At 38.9% G+C, this 17271-nt stretch overlaps 1 protein-coding gene and 1 long non-coding RNA gene across 2 annotated transcripts; one reads left to right on the forward strand and one right to left on the reverse strand.

Moving 5' to 3' along the window:
• Positions 1-1904: 1904 nt before the first annotated feature.
• LOC134177490 (uncharacterized) lies at positions 1905-11543 on the reverse strand. The gene is made up of 3 exons (XM_062644275.1): positions 11403-11543; positions 10567-10869; positions 1905-2417 (listed from the first exon to the last, which is right to left on the reverse strand). Exons 1-3 carry the CDS (start codon positions 11470-11472, stop codon positions 2110-2112), a joined length of 681 nt encoding a protein of 226 aa, XP_062500259.1. The 5' UTR covers positions 11473-11543; the 3' UTR covers positions 1905-2109.
• Positions 11544-11645: 102 nt separating this feature from the next.
• Positions 11646-12594, forward strand: LOC134177171 (uncharacterized). Its single transcript, XR_009969443.1, has 2 exons — positions 11646-12339; positions 12402-12594. It is a non-coding gene; the product is annotated as an uncharacterized LOC134177171 (long non-coding RNA).
• Positions 12595-17271: the final 4677 nt, after the last annotated feature.

Here is a 17271-nt window from a genome sequence, read left to right on the forward strand (position 1 = left end):
CACAAACCACCAATCAGATCCACAAAATGTTAATAAAAGAGTTTTAGTTTTTACCAGAACAGTGTAATTCATGTTTGTGATTACCAGATCGTGTTGAAATTGAACAGAACTGACCTGTCTGCAACTGCTAACCCAAAATCAATCACTCTGGTGACTATGACAACTATATGAGAACCTAACATTACATAACCAAAAGCGATACTTATGTGCTGTATGTGGTAGGTACTGTGTAATGTGTTATTTTCAGTGTTATTTTATTTTCAGTAAATTTGCTGTGACTTTTCTTTACCTAAGATAAGATTAACACCTAACATTTTCTAAGTACTGCACTTCACATTTAGAAGGTGTCGATAGAATGGAAGTAACTCGAATACTTCACAAACCCCTGAAAGTTTTGCGCACAACAATGAGAACAGTTTGCTTGGAGAAACAACGAGCCTCCCAGAGCAACTCACAAATGCAAGATGCAAGGTAAGTGCAGCATGTTCATGACACCATAGGTAGTGGGAAAGCAGTACTAGATCTCACGTGACACCCCAAATCTCTTCTACTTCTGCCTCATTTTACCAAAATTACGTTACAATGCAAGGTATTAGCTTTTTGAAATACCAAAATTTTAAAACACTAAAAATAACACATTATACAGTAACTCCATGACTGTACTTTGACAACTACCTGTACAAAGTATTTACAAACTTTGCAGTCATGTAAAACAACAATCGCTTTGTACAATTTTAGATAAATTTTACAAGTAGAGTGCTTGAAAGCAAAAATAACATCTAAATTTGTAATTTTTTGCAACAATCCTATCAAGGTACTCAAAAGGCTAATAGCTGCAGAAGCGAGGGCGTAACACAGCTTCAATTATTAGTCAATGGCCAATAACAAGTAAGCATAAGTTTAGACCATGACAACAAGCTACCCTCTGTGCAGCACTATGCCTGTTAGTTTGGAAATGAGTATCCAAGTTGTATCCAGATTAAGTCATAATTTGTTAATGGATAGTTTATATGACCCATTTCATCAATTATGCTTATTGCCATCATTTAAAATCAATGTTATAACATTCACAGGTAGAACACGTGTAATTTCCATGTATAGTAGTTCTAATCTATGTCTCTTGTAAATGTGTACACAGGTCTGCTTTAATGAACCACAAAAGCATAATCAGAAACATCAAATGTGTAACAGTGCCACGCAGATATGAGAATCTATAAAATTAATTATACCCTGTTCACACTAGCACTTGTAACCAGGCCAACATGCACTGGCCAGAGTTGACTTGGTATTTGTTGTGCACACAGGCTAAACCACGACAGTGCTGAGGTAGCCCACAAATTTTGTCAGACTGGCTTGTTTAGCAAACACAGCCAAGCTGTACTAAAGCCGCTCATGCATACTATAGCATTAGAGCATGATTGAAACATCAAACTGTGTATCTTGATTTGTGGGGCAACCCCAGCATACAAGTCCAAACAGAAGAAATAACAAGTCTGTGAAATTGGGTCCTTTGATGCAGTTCTTTTCAACATCATACATATTCCACATTGTAAAGAAAACGCAAGCAGCTTGTTGCTGATTCAAGATCAAGGTAGTGCAAATATTCTACAGTACGTGACCGAACATATTTAGTGTCCATACCAGAAAACACACCCACCAACTGGTTGGCTTGCTTTCTAGGTCAGTTGTATCAATGAAGGCTGGCTTGATTATATGAATTGGCACAGGGCTGGTTTGGTTTGTAACTGTGCAAGTGTGAATAGTGGATTAACCTAAATAATGTACTTGATAAAATCCATGTGATTACAAGCCTATACATAAGCCCTAATTACACTAAACAAATGTCATAAACATTTGTGATATTATTATACAGAGAAGAATATAAGGCAAAATTTCGGGTCGGACATTGTGGTCTAGGAAAAAAGGTTGACCCGACATTCTAACCTTCGGGCATTCATTCTTATTTGATTTCACAATCCTTTCTTGTAATTATCGACATCAACGTTTAGTTCAATTTCATTTATTTGTTGCATCGTATTCTCTACTGTATGCATTTGCTATAAACATAAATTTGGCTTGTTTTCTGTTGTTTTGTTGCATTGTTATTGATCATGATGATGACAGGTGGTTGTGGTGGTGGTTACAATGAAGTGGCTTTGTCATATTCATTCTCAAGAACACAATCATAATGGACACTTTTGTCCCTTGAAATTGGAGATATTCTAACAAACTTGTCCTTGCAGTTGAAAAAAGTGGTGGCTGCTCTTGTACTGTCTCCATGTGACCATCATTGTTGGTAAATGTCCAGCTAAAAGTCGGTTCAGGTTCTTTCTCAGCAAAATTGCAGTTGAATTCTACAAAGTCTGCACCCTCATTCACACTTTGATCAACAGGAGAAGTTTTCACAGATGGAGCAGCTACAACCAAGCAAACGATTGACAGACACTCCGTAATAAAAGTCAGTGCCTACTATACCATAACTGCACATAAATGCACACATGCCCATTCACTCCTAGTAGTAAGTTAATTATATATACTGGTATTACAATTGGAATTCTCAATAGTTCAATAATGATCATTGTAACTCATTACAGTAGGAATGAAACTAAACAAAAAATTGGATTAGTTGTGATATGTCTCGTTGAAACAAGTAATTTTGCTTTAGTGAAATGCTAGATGAAATGATAAAATTAGGTAAATTTTGAAGTTGCCTGAAGCTTTCACATTCAATATAGCATAAAATGACTATAAAGACAGCATACCATTGCATGCCTTCTTTCCTTGGCATCCTGTTCTTTGTCAATATCAAGACAACTATTTCAGGTATGAGCAAGAAAAAAGGGACTTTGTAAAGTCACACGACTTGGCGAATAGCATAGGACAGGTTAACTGACATCTGGTGTTATTATATATAGCTGGCTGACTGACTATGTCCATCACACTCAGGAATGTGCCACTCCCTTAGTTCGGTCCAATCACAGAGCGGCAATTGCAATTAATCATACGTGGCAACCAGACACAATGGAAAAACCACAAATCAAATTCACAAAACATTCACATAAGAGTTCTTGCCAGAACATGTACTTCATGTTTGTGATTGCCAAGTACTGTAAAAATAAACAGAACTTATAGGCCCGCAGACTGGGAATTCGAACAAACCACTCGCTCAGCCGTGTAGGTCCGATTTCGATCAAATGTACTGGAGCATACATAGTATGCAAAATACGATTAATAAAATTGTAAGAGTACCTACTATGTCATCCTTGTCTCTATTATTTTCACGCAATCACTACATTTCTCCTCATTATTATAAAAATGTTTTTAATTGTGGTATCTATATATCTAAAGGAAAGTTCTCTGTGGACGCAGCCAAATAATGTTTGTTCTCTATGTAGTTGCAAACCACTGCTTCTTTCTGCTCTACTTTCAACACATGACCTTTCTACTTCGAAAAGCAACTGGTGCCCTTTGCGGTGGCCGATGCCCTGTACTTTGCTTTGTGCTGGCATTCGTCTGTAGGTTGTTAGGTCACAAAACGTTTGTTCCCTATGCGCTCGCAAACTGTTACAATTCTGCACTCCTTCTCTAGCACACGGCCTTTTCTCACTTTGGAATAGCAACTGGTGCCATTCGTGGTGGTCTATGCCCAGTACCTATGCGTTGCTAGTGTTCGTCTGTGGATCATTAAAGTTGTCATTGCACCAGGAAAGAGGCGACAAAGCTGCTGACAGGCTTGACACACAAATGTATCGCGAAAGCTTCTTTTAAAACGAGACTGTCAAAATAGCTGCAACAGTGGCATAGGAAGATGTTCATGAGCAGGGGGTGTACCGTGGATGTCACCATGAGTAAGCAAAAACTACCTTGCTTGGCAGACTGTAAACAAATTTGCAAAAGTCACCGACACAGAAAAATTTAATTCTTACACCGAGCGAAAGGAGCTTCACCCCCCTCCTCCCCAGCCCAGTGTGAAACACAGACCTAGTCTCTTATAGAGTTTTACACATTATCCAGTATTATGTGTGGTCTCTGCTCAATAAACAAATTGTAAGATGCGCAAAGTGTACACACAGGAATTTGTGCCTGGCCCGGACAAAGAATGAGATAATTAGCTAGTACATATATAAAATTCAAAAAACCAAAAAGACCACGTGACATGTTTTGTGACGTAATTGGTCCATTTTGGTGTATTACACAGGCCCTCTTCAGAAGCCATGCAGGCTACGGCCATAATGCAAAATGAATCGCTTATGTGGATTACGACATGTACTGTAATACCTCACATTTAGTTGCAGGGCTCTTATTATAACATTTTGGTACTATGTGCCTGTGTACAGAGTGGTTAAGGAATAGGGTAGAAGCCATGGAATTCCCTGGATGATTGCAGACAAAGAAGATATTCTGATTTGGTTGCTTCCTCCACAGATAAATTTTCAGTGGCGACTGCTCTCATGTATCAGTTAGAAATGCTGCAAAACTTTCATCAGAACTGTAACTATCAGTAATGTATTCTTTTGTTTGCAATCCTCCAGGGAATTCCATGGCTTCTACCCTATTCCCTAACCACATTGTACAAAGGCACAAAGGCACATAGCAACAAATGTTCTAATAAGAGCTCTGCAGCTCAATGCAAGGTAATATGGGAACCTAATATTACATAACCACAACCAATATTATGTCCCGTATGTGGTAACTCCCGTTACTGTACTTTGACAACTACAGGGCACTTTCACACACAGGGTTAACTTGGGCTAAATCGGATGAACTCTGTGTTAGACTCCAATTACCTCAGTCGTGTGAACGCGAGTTTAGTAAACCCAAGTTACCCTGGGCAGAGCTGCCAACTCTCCCACGTTGAGCGGGAGACTCCCGCATTTGAGACCCTTCTCCTGCCTACCCGCATTTGGCATCAAATCTCCCATATTCTGACCATTGGTGAGCGTGCCTGTTCTGTGTAACCATACCCTTAATTGATTAAGCTAGTAGATACTTAATATCCAGATATTAATGTCTCTGTGCCAGCCCCTCTCTGCATCCGGCACTTTCATACTTGGTTGGTCACAATCAGAGTCTCTGGGTCACAATATTGACATAAAAGGAGAAGTCAGTCAGGCAAAACTGTCTGAAAGTGGAAAAGAGAAAGGGGCTGGCTATCCTAGACTACAGAGGAGTCGTACATTGCTGGAAAAGCAATCGAAGAAGGCCAGAGAATCTAAAACATCCAAACTAGCCTTGAGAATATTAATGTGTGTGTGTATATATATATATATATATATATATATATATATATATATATATATATATATATATACCTCGTTCATGGATTTAGTCTAGGCTTATATTTATATATATATATATATATATATATATATACCTCGTTCATGGATTTAGTCTAGGCTTATATTTTAATAACAGGCAGTGTTTTACATTTGTTGCAGTTTGCTTATTTAATAAAGTTAAGTGTACTGTAATTAATTAATTAATTAACTAATAGCTTCCACTCCAACCAAGCATACAAATATTTAAATTTTGATAATTGTATATTATTTATATATATATATACTCAACATTTATTACAATATAAAATTTAATGATATTAATGCAATAGTAGGTGTGTCAAAGAATTTTAAAACTCCCGCATTCTCCTGCATTTTTCCTGCAAACTCATGCATTTTGATTCAACTAGGTTGGCAGGTCTGCCTGAGTTAAGACTGGGGTTAAACAAACATGCGTTAAGCTAACCCTGGCTCCTGAGTAGGGTTAACCGGGTTAGCAAAGACACATCCTAATATATGCAAAACACCCTTAGAATCGATCGCGCTAAAAGTCCAAATGGCTTCTCCTTCTCGTGTTCTGCTATCGGCATAACTGCTTTCCTATTCTCAAGCAGAAACTTCAAGTAATCGATGTATTCCCTCTACTCTAGATCTTCTGCATCTAATTACCAGCGTTCTACAAGTGAACGTAAGTTGGGTAGAGTAGGGTTAGCATAACTCTACCCGAGTTAACCTGAGTTAACTCTGTGTGTGAAAGCACCCACAGACTATTTCCAAACATGTAAAACAACAGTCGCTTTGTATGATTTTAGACAGATTTTACAAGTAGTGTGCTTCAAAGAAAATAGCATCTAAATTTGTAATTCTTTGCAACAATGCTAATGTGGTTTTCAGAAAGCTCATAGCTGTGGAAGCAATAGTGTAAACACAACTTCGGTTAACAGTTAATAGCCAATAACAAGAAAGCATAAATAAACTTTTTGGTGCACGAGAACAAGCTGCCCTACTTAGTGTTCCAAATATGGCAGACATAGTCATCACCTTTGGCAACCCCACAAAATTTTCAGTCGCCAAAAAGTTTAGGACTGTTACCATATATTTCATAAATATCAAATTGTGATACTGATTGTTCTGGTAAGTAAACGATATCTCAGGACCCCAGAGGCGCCACCCCCAGCCCAACATGAGCAATTTCACTATTCTACTCTACAGCATTAAAACAAAAATTCACTCGGTCCACCATAACTTGAGTGACTTTATGGCAACCTCGCTGAAATAATTAGTCGTCACATGAACTCAGTTAGTTGTCAAATGACAACTTAACGACCACTTTTCAAACACTGCCTACTGTTCAGCGCTATACGCTTCTTAGATTGAAAAGTGTCCAAGTTGTGTCCAGATTAAGTCTTAATTTGTTAATAGTTAATTTTAAATGACCTCATTTTCATCATTTCAATACAACTATGCTTATTGCCATCATTTAAAATCAATGATATAACATTCACAGGTACAACATGTGTAATTTCCATGTATAGTTCTAGTCTACGTCTCTTGTGAATGTGTACAGGTCTGCTTTAATGAACCGCAAAACTATAATCAGAAACATCAACGTGTAACACTGCCACACAGGTATGAGAATCTATAAAATTAATTGTACGCTGTTCACACACTAGCACTTAATTGTAACCAGGCCAACATGCACTGCCCAGGATTGACTTGGTATACTTGTTATGTGAACACAGGCTAAACCACGACAAGCAGTGCTGAGGTAGCCCACAAATTTTGTCAGACTGGCTTGTATTAGCAAACACAGCCAAACTGTGCTGAAGGCCGCTCATGAATATTATAGCATTAGAGCATATGATTGAAACATCAAACTGTGTATCTTGATTTGTGGGGCAAAACCAGCATACAAGTCCAAACAAAAAATAACAAGTCTGTGAAATTGGGTCCTTTGATGCAGTTCTTTTCAACATCATACATATTTCCACATTGTAAAGAAAATGCAAGCAGCTTGTTGCTGATTCAAGATCAAGGTAGTGCAAACATTCTACAGTATGTGATCGAATATGTTTAGTGTCCATACCAAAAAAACCTACCAACTGGCTGGCTTTCTTTCTAGGTCAGTTGTAGCAATGGAGGCTGGCTTGATTTTATAAATTGGCACAGGGCTGGTTTGGTTTGTAACTGCAAGTGCTAGTGTGAATAGGGTATTAACCTAAATAATGTACTTAATAAAATCCATGTAATTACAAGCCTATACATAAGCCCTAATTACACTAAACAAATGTCATAAAGATTTGCGATATTATTATACAGAGTGGAGTATAAGGCAAAATTTTTGGTCAGACATTATGCTCTAGGACAAAACAGTTGACCTGACATTTTAAATTTCAGGCATTCTAAATTTAGGGCATTCATTCTTATTTCATTTCACAATCCTTTCTTGTAATTATATCGACATCAACATTTAGTTCAATTTCTTTATTTGTTGCATCGTATTCACTACTGTATGTATTTACTATAAACATAAATTTGGCTTGTTTGCTGTTGTTTGTTGCATTGTTATTGATCATGATGACGACAGGTGATTGTGGCGGTGGTTACAATTAATGGCAATGAGTGATGGTGGTAGAGGCACTGCCATTGATGCTAATTTCTACTTAGTGGCTACACAAGGTTTGTGGACCCAGGAATTACCATAGGAATGCTGTGAACGACTGGTATTTGAACTACAACTACTATACAGGCAACAATAACAAATGAGATATCCTAATCTTTAGAATTTTATCTATAACAAATCAGACAAGAATTACTATTACTACTACTACTAGATATAAGTAAGATGGTTAGTGGGACCAGCCGCTTTCAGTGTTGGCCAAACTGATGTTTGTGTCCACATTGAGTCCATAGCAGCACCTTGACCTTGCTTACTACTATCACATTAAAAAGGGTATTATAATACTAAACTAAGTTAACTGAACTGTCAACAAGGTAGTAAATTTTTTAGTCAGTCAGTGCATACTTCAGACTAGATATAAACTCACTATTGACAGAACTTTGCCTACTATCAAAACATTGCATAATGCATTAATAATGATTATGCACAAATTCAGTGTTACAGGCACATTATATGTCTGACCCTTCATCTGCTGTAATTGGTGACACAGGATGCAGCCACGTGCCCCAATCACCGAGGGCAAAAATTGCTCATTGACATGACTGTCTTCTTTAGAACAAATTGGCCTTGTTGTCTTATCTTTTTTCACTGTAAACTTTCTTCGAGGATACTGCGTTTGCTGTCTTGTGGTTGCTACCCAATATAAGGCTATCTATGGCATTCTCAGAATTCTTCTAGACTTTGGCCCTCTGCATTGTCTCAAGAAGATGCAAAAGAGTCTGCTGCAAAGATTGTGCATCGCTCTGTCTTGATAACTTTCAACATGGAACAACATTTGTTCCACGTAAGTGGTAGCAAATGGCAAACTCAACACTAACTGACAAAGTAGTAGTAAACTGGACCACTTGGCACGATCTGCAAAAGTGTGAAGTGTGTACCAAACCTTTCCATATGGATCACGGTCCTCTCCGGATCAAACGCAACAATGTCCCTTGCGAAGTGATTTACCACGCTATTCTAACAAACAACAAGCATGCAAAAAGGGAACAACGTTGTTCTGGCTATGACAACAGTCGTCCTGGTTATATATTTCATCCTGATTTTCTTCTGGGTCGCCCCGACTTCTTCGATGTAACAGAAGCCAACAGCCTTGCAGACTTCATTCATTATTAAAGCTGCCAGCAATGCAGGAGTTGCTGCAGAAGCAGCGAAAGCTTGCAAAGACTTTCCTCACACGATGACAGAGTTACAGCAGCTGGTGGTATCTTTTATCCACTTGCTGTAGAAACTCTCACTCTCTGGATTCCATACAGTCTTTAGATCCTATGCTCTATAGCTTCGAGAATTTCTGCAATGAGTCACACGACGTTTTCAAAAAGTCTTTAAACAACTTATTACAATAATTATCTGTAAAATTATGATCCTATAATGCTAGATCGGTTTTACACCTTTTGAATTTAGAGATTCTGCAAAAAAATTATGAAGCGCATAATAAAATTTGCATATATTTAGATCTATCTTTGGAGTCCCAGGAAATCACTGTTTCGAGACATGTACATGTGTACAATGTAACATGTGTGTACTAGTAACTGTCTTCCTGGTTAGAACGCAGAAATATAATTCACAATTATTAAACTTATGTCTAAGTTCTCAAATCGCAGAAATTTAAGACCGCAGAAATAACCGGTTATACGGTACTTGAGTTGTTGGGGATGTTGGGGAGGGGATACTGTCATGCAAATAATCGCAATAGGAGTTCACAAAATTCTGTTTTCTGTGGGTGATGATGCTGTATGTTCCACTATCTCCAATGGCAGCAGCAGGATATATCCAGAAACTCTGTTGGTGGTGTGGACCTGCATGTTGTGGCATAAGTGTTATCAACGTACCATATAAGATAAAATAATGGCAGAAATATATTTGACAATTTGTTAAGAAATTGACAAAAAAAGCATATTGATGGATTTTATTTTGGCAGTTAGACATAGTTTTTAGATAATTGATATATGTACAATACTCCCCACCAATTAGTTAAGTGGCCACGTCATGAAGGATTTTGCGATTGACAGCTGTATTCGTAGTCATCATTTCCCTAACTTACTGGTCTCCAACTACTGTACTGATGTACAAAATAATTGCTGTATCAGTGTAAAGAACGTGACCCGCATGACTCCTAGCTCTGTTTCATCAGCAGCTTCACAGACCTCATTCTTTAACCTTCTTGCTAGACAGGATATATGCACAACAGACATACAGCCACATCGCTATTAGACGCCTGATTCACATGGGTAATGATGTCAACATATCCTGGTGGCAAAATTAGCGACGGATTCTATATTGGCACTTGCTGAAAAATTTGCAAATCACCAAAAATAAATTCCCTGCCAATATTTCATCTTAAATGGTATTGTATTTCCACTGACTACTGTGTCTGATAGATGATTGTACAATCTAGTGTAGAGATGATTTTGATATATATATATATATATATATATATCAAGGAGAGCTGTCTGTGTAAGTGTGTTTTCGTATGTAAGTGCGTGACATGGCTTGCTCTAGACTAGGTGATGGAGTTGTTGTTAGTTAGACATTACTAAACAATACTTGATACTGTAGAACATGTTACTATATTTAGAAATGAATAAATGTTGAACATGAACGCTTCCTCACCTCCCTGTCTAAATGTGAAGGGAGCACTGGTTGTTGTTCCTGCTTGACACACAATAGAGCCACTTGTTAGAATACCAAGAACCACTGCGTTGGCCTCGGCAAAACTCTGGTGAACAAGCATGATACTAGAAATGCTGTTCTCTTGAGCAATATTGAAAGTTGTTGGATCCAAATCATTAAATAGGCTGTGCACCCATTTGATATTGGCAGTGACATTTGTTGTACATCTCACAGTTTTTACTGGACTGTTAGTTGGTGGGATGTACACAGTACCTGGTGGAGAGGTCACAAACTTAACTTGGGCTAAAAGACACAACAGAAACACATTAAACAGCACAAATATCAGAACCCAATGATAATTTAATTTCTGTAATATTGATAGGTACAGAATTGCCTACATCTTATAGATGACACAATTTGCCAAGTACACACAACAGTCTTGTTACAATATTCCTGACTAGGAAACAGTCTCTACAAACGATTGCACCTTCACTCTGCTAAACCCAGGCAGCTGCATATATCTGTAAAAAACAGTAAGCTTTTTGTTCTTCACACAGATCGTTGTTTGCTTTTTCTATTCCTATCTATATACGTACACGTACCCTTCTCTCACCTAGTTGGCTAACCTAGTAAATGACATTCTAGAACAACATTCTGTGCCCATCTAGTCGCACTAGAATGTTAGCTATTTACTAAACTTAATTAATTAATCCATTTTCTAGCAACAGTTTTCTTCCTTTCTGATCGAGCTGTACACGTTCCAAATATTTCAGACAGTTGGGATTGTGGCACGCGCGCCTACGCTACATGTGTAAGTACATGTGCCATTGCAATACCTGTCGATGGTAGGACGAAGATCATGATCAGCAGTGCGCCCAGTAAACACTCTCGTTTGCAACGAATCATCGTAAGTCTTACGAAACATGCGTCATGAAACCAGTTATTGTGGGTGTGTCGTTCTATGTTGACGTGTTAGGGGATGATGGTCGCGGTCTACGACACACCCAGTCTCTACGACACACCCAGTCTCTACGACACATCCAGTCTCTGCACAGCCCCCCTCTTCGACTCGACTGGAACTGGGGAGAAGCTGGCTGCGCGAGACTTATACCGCTTTATGTGTACACGTTTCTGGCAGAAGTGGAGCAGTAGAGTCCCGGATCTAATCTCGGACATTTCCTAATCTCGGTCACTCGTTCTCTGCCGAAGAGCTGCAGCCAGACCTAGCTGCTACGCTAGCGTCATAGCCCTACTGGATAGCAACTAGGTAGAGCGGGTCACGTCAGCATCCGTCATAACGTTGCTGCTGTAGAACTTGAAAACTGATCGCACCTATTCTCGGGCACAGAGTATCATATCTCGGTCAGTGCTTGCCATCTCGTTTCTACAACTCCGTTTGAGACGCAAGTCATCTCTGTCGATACGCTCATTATATGACTTCCTTTCGCCAAATTGTTGGTTTTGTCTTGTCAACCTCTACTCTTGCAGACAACGAAGAAGACGGATGACTCACGGGACATAATCTCGGTCACCTGATCTCGAGTGATTTTCTCTCTTCAGACGCAGATCTGAGGCGTTCTTTTGACTAACGTTATAGTCATCACCTCTGGCTACTATACCTACGGGGTGATGTTAGTGCTCATCGTACTGTTGCTACGGCAGAACGTGAAATGTGAGAGACAAATACTCGGACATCCGGGATCATATCTCGGTCAGTCGCTTTCATCGCGTTTCTACAAGACGAATTGAGACGTTAATCATGTCTGTTGAAAGGTTCGCTTTGGATATTTATGCCACTGAATAGCCAGTTTTGTCTCCAGTTTTTACTGTTGCAGGGCGGTGAGAAAAGTGGTGGCGTACGGGACATAATCTCGGTCAGGCGATTTTGAGAAAGACGGGTTCCTGAGTAGGTTATATTGTGCGATTTTTAGTCTACTGTTGTTCTAGAGCTATATTGTCAAGAATGTGTCTGTCTAACTTACTATTTTTAGCACTTCAAACATACAACGTGATGACTATGAATTTTCACATTTTGTTGGCAGTTAACCAGAGAGTATTCCTACCTGTTTCTACAATCTTGACTGGCAGATATAATGATTCTTTATCTTGGATGAGATGATTGATGATTTTATCAAGTAGAATTGCACACAAACTCCTTTTGTACATCCCTAGGAGAGTTATGCTGAGAACTTATGAAAATGGTGACATGTTGCCAAAGAGAAACAATCTTTCTCATGACACAGTTCTGAGTCTCATGACACAGTTATGAAGTTGTGAGAAAGAATGATAATTAGTCCAGTGAAGATATCCAACGAACCTTCTGTGTATAGAACTAAGCAGTGCATGTTGTTGATAATAATAACTGATGTAGCTAAAATCTTACAATCAACAAGATTGTAGTACACAAGTTTACAAGTATGCAGAGTCCTGGCATACTGAAAAGGCATCTTGTGATATTCAACTTATGCCAGAATGGATTCAATGTAGACTCCATGATGATAATCTACCAGTCACAAAATTTGCTAATTAGCACTAAACCAGATGTACTAAATAAAGGTTATCTTAATTATTATTCAAAAACATAGTTTAGACAGAACAACTAACGTTTGCCAACACAGTCTATTTACTAGAATCTGCTATAGTTATACAAATTCACTACAAAACATTTTCAATCAGCCTTAGTCGACTGCGACCGTATGTACAATGCCCAATGAAGGTAAGACCACTTACCTGAAAGTTGTAGAACCCAACAAGTGCGCTCATACTGTGACCGAGATTATGTCCCGTAGGTCGATCACCTTTCTCACCGCCCTGCAACAGAAAAACTGGAGAGACAAAACCGGCTATTCAGTGGCCTAGACATCCAAAGCAAACCTTTCAACAGACATGATTAACGTCTCAATTCGTCTTGTAGAAACGCGATGAAAGCGACTGACCGAGATATGATCCCGGATGTCCGAGTATTTGTCTCTCACATTTCACGTTCTGCCGTAGCAACAGTACGATGAGCACTAACATCACCCCGTAGGTATAGTAGCCAGCGGCGATGACTATAACATTAGCCAAAAGAACGCCTCAGATCTGCGTCTGAAGAGAGAAAAATCACTCGAGATCAGGTGACCGAGATTATGTCCCGTGAGTCATCCGTCTTCTTCGTTGTCTGCGAGAGTAGAGGTTGACAAGACAAAACCAACAATTTGGCGAAAGGAAGTCATATAATGAGCGTATCGACAGAGATGACTTGCGTCTCAAACGGAGTTGTAGAAACGAGATGGCAAGCACTGACCGAGATATGATACTCTGTGCCCGAGAATAGGTGCGATCAGTTTTCAAGTTCTACAGCAGCAACGTTACGACAGATGCTGACGTGACCCGCTCTACCTAGTTGCTATCCAGTAGGGCTATGACGCTAGCGTAGCAGCTAGGTCTGGCTGCAGCTCTTTGGCAGAGAACGAGTGACCGAGATTAGGAAATGACCGACATCAGATCCGGGACTCTAGTGCAAAGTCGTGAGGAATGACTTTATGCAGTAACATGCCAGTCGGCTAGCTAGCTATCTAGGATGGTTGCCTTGATCGTGCCATGTACCTGCATTGGAAATGTAACATTTTTGTGAATCTACTTAACTGCGCTATGTGTACATTTTTGGTGAATTTTGGTGAATGTGATTTTGTGAGAGAGCACTAAATTCTGTGACAGCAGTTACACATTCTCTCAACAGTGGAATGTCTTCATCTAGATCTCATTCTGACTTACGGTATTGTTTAATTAAACTGAATGTCTGTCACTGCTAATCACTAATTAGAATTACAACCGCTGCGGCAAGCTGGGTTCAGAATTGCAAGACAAAGCTCATACCTTAATTACTATTCAATGTCAGTGTACTGAATTGTTTATTAGCTTATAGTTTATATGTCTAGTGTAGTATCCGGGTGCTGGTTATCCGGGGGTTTAATCCTGGTAGTAGATCTTTCAATAGCGAACTACGAGACATTATACTGGCGACGAGGATGGCGACGTTTGGGCGATTGGCAGAATTCGATGAAGCCAAAGACAACTGGTGGCAGTACACCGAACGGATGCAGCAGTTCTTCGTGGCTAACGAGATAGAAGATGACCAGCACCCGGATACTACATCTAGTACAAACTGTGACTTTACCATTGCTTGTCTTGTTTCACAATCATTGTCTTTCTGTGTGGTAGGAAGTTAGAAGACTGTTCTCATGACATTTACTAGACTCGTACCCAGTCCTCCTCCTTGCGCGCGTTCCACGTGTCTAGACATTTACAGCACGAGAAGTTTCAGACAGTGACAGCAGTGTGGGAAACACGTACCAAGAGCTCTAGAGTGTATTGCATTAAGTAGTAACTTTGTAGATCGATGTCAATGTTTAAATAATTGCAACAGATTAATGGTAAGAGCTCATCGCTCATGTCAGTCTACTCAATCGGTTTAATTTGGGTAGAATGATTCTTGTAGGTATTATAAGCAAACCTTGCTTGAACAACAAATTAAACTTGTAATATACACACTGTTGTGCTAGATTCAATTGTGTAATTGTACATATATAAACATGTCATCCAATTAGCAGTCGCAATCTAATTGAAACTGTTCAGGTTGTAATGGCCTGGAATTGGAAGTTTTACTGGTAATCGATTTACCTTATATCAGCCAATTCATATAATACCATATCATATGCCTATAGCATTTGGGATTAATGTATAATGAGGTCGGAAAATTACAGGGGGCCATCACCCCATTGGCCCACACGGTTCCTATGGCTATCCACACTACTATTCCATAACTATTTCATTGTTTTCATTGTTATCTTGATGGTTGGCATTTACTTAATAATTTACTGCCAGTGAGGATTCACTGGAGTATGTAACTTCATAATGATGATTTACCATTCAGGTTACTGCTGTACCATCTGTGTACCACTGGAACGCCATTAGATGTCCTGATTCAAATAGTCCAGTGGATGATAGAGGCAACCTGCATTGGTTCCTTGGTACATAGAGATGTGCTACAGGCACATTGCCTATTGGAAACTGGGTAACCACTCTTGGATAATAGCCCTTCAATGCTAGACTCAGGCCAGTCTCTCTCTGCCCTGCCGTTCTCCGGATTGTCAATCATTACGGCGAGGATTGACAATCCGGGGATCGAATGACGAAGGCTGGGAGAGACTGGCTCAAGTCTACTTCAACAATAATGTGATTGATATAGTAGACGGTGTACATGGTCTGTGTACATGTGTTGTATAAATAGAAATATATGTAGTCCAGATGGTTTCACAGTTGGAATCCAGTCTTGGGTTCATCGTATTTTGTAGTTTCCTCTGTTACTCTACATTCCTTTGAACACCCTTCTCCCCTGATCCTTATCTTCAGACCCTTAACTCCAAGTTATTCTGTCAGTATCCAACTATACTGTAGACAAAAATTCATGTGTCACGTGTCATGTACAGTTAGTACATGCTTTGGTATTATTTCTGATACGAGCTGTACTGCACTTTTGGCATAATACAGTTGGATACATTGTGCTCTATCTCGCTTTTTCCATCTCTAAGTGGAATCTGTGTGTAATAAAACTTGTAGTGCATCTATTTGCTAGAATGGATTGCACTACCTATTCCTGTGACCATAAGTGGTTTATATCCACTTATATCCAATACCGGTTGTTAGTCATTAACAAAATCTTATTCAATCCATGACTCCACATTTTGTAGTACAGTACATAGATGGTGTACAGTACTACCATTGAATTGTCTACCATGGATGCAATTAATACATAAATTAGCACATATACAGGACTTCAGTAGCAGAGGTCCCATCTCTATCGTGTACCCTGTGGGTTCTTGGAATTTATCATAGAAGTGTGTTTTCATATGTTCTGTACGTGGCAAGTGTGCAGTCAACATTGCTGCAGGCTTCACTGTGCCTATATTACCATAGAAATTCTTGTAGTCTTGTTTGTATGAATTCATTAATTTGCATTAGTAAGAATGTTGTATCTATAGATCCTTAATTAAATGGGTGCCTCACTTATGAAACCTTTATACATTTTGTTACCATGCAGTTGACTCAGTGTTCTGTAATGGGTCTACTAAGATAACATGCATTATTAGAAATATAAAGCATACATTCTTAATTTGCGTTTGCATTGCATATGCCTGTAATTAGTCTTCAATATTCTGAATTCTTGATACTGCAATAAGTTAAAGAATTAAGAAAATAATAGCATGAGTGGCAGATTGATATAATCCTTGCCAGTCGAGGTGTCAACTATGCCAATTTCAGGGTAAAACATATTACACCCACGATATAAGAATTTATGCAATACTTATTTTCTAGTTAATTGAATAGACTGCATGTGGGCTTACCTGCATTTGTGTATTATTTGATCAGCAAATGACTGCGTATTACTTACTGTGTTTAGATAACATTCATTTCTATAATTTCAACTGATTTTATAATCACTGTCTGGCTGATTGTAGCTGCTCCATCTGTGAAAACTCTTCCTGTTGATCAAACTGTGAATGAGGGTGCAGACTTCGTTCAATTCAACTGCACTTTTCTAACGAATACTATGCCTGTACCAAGTGTTAGCTGGACATTTACCAACAATGATGGTCACACGAAGACAGTAAAAGAGACATCTACTTTTGGTCAAGGTACAAGAACAAGTATTGTTAAAATGAT

Source organism: Corticium candelabrum, chromosome 3, assembly GCF_963422355.1.
Source record: "Corticium candelabrum chromosome 3, ooCorCand1.1, whole genome shotgun sequence".
Classification (NCBI taxonomy): domain Eukaryota; kingdom Metazoa; phylum Porifera; class Homoscleromorpha; order Homosclerophorida; family Plakinidae; genus Corticium; species Corticium candelabrum.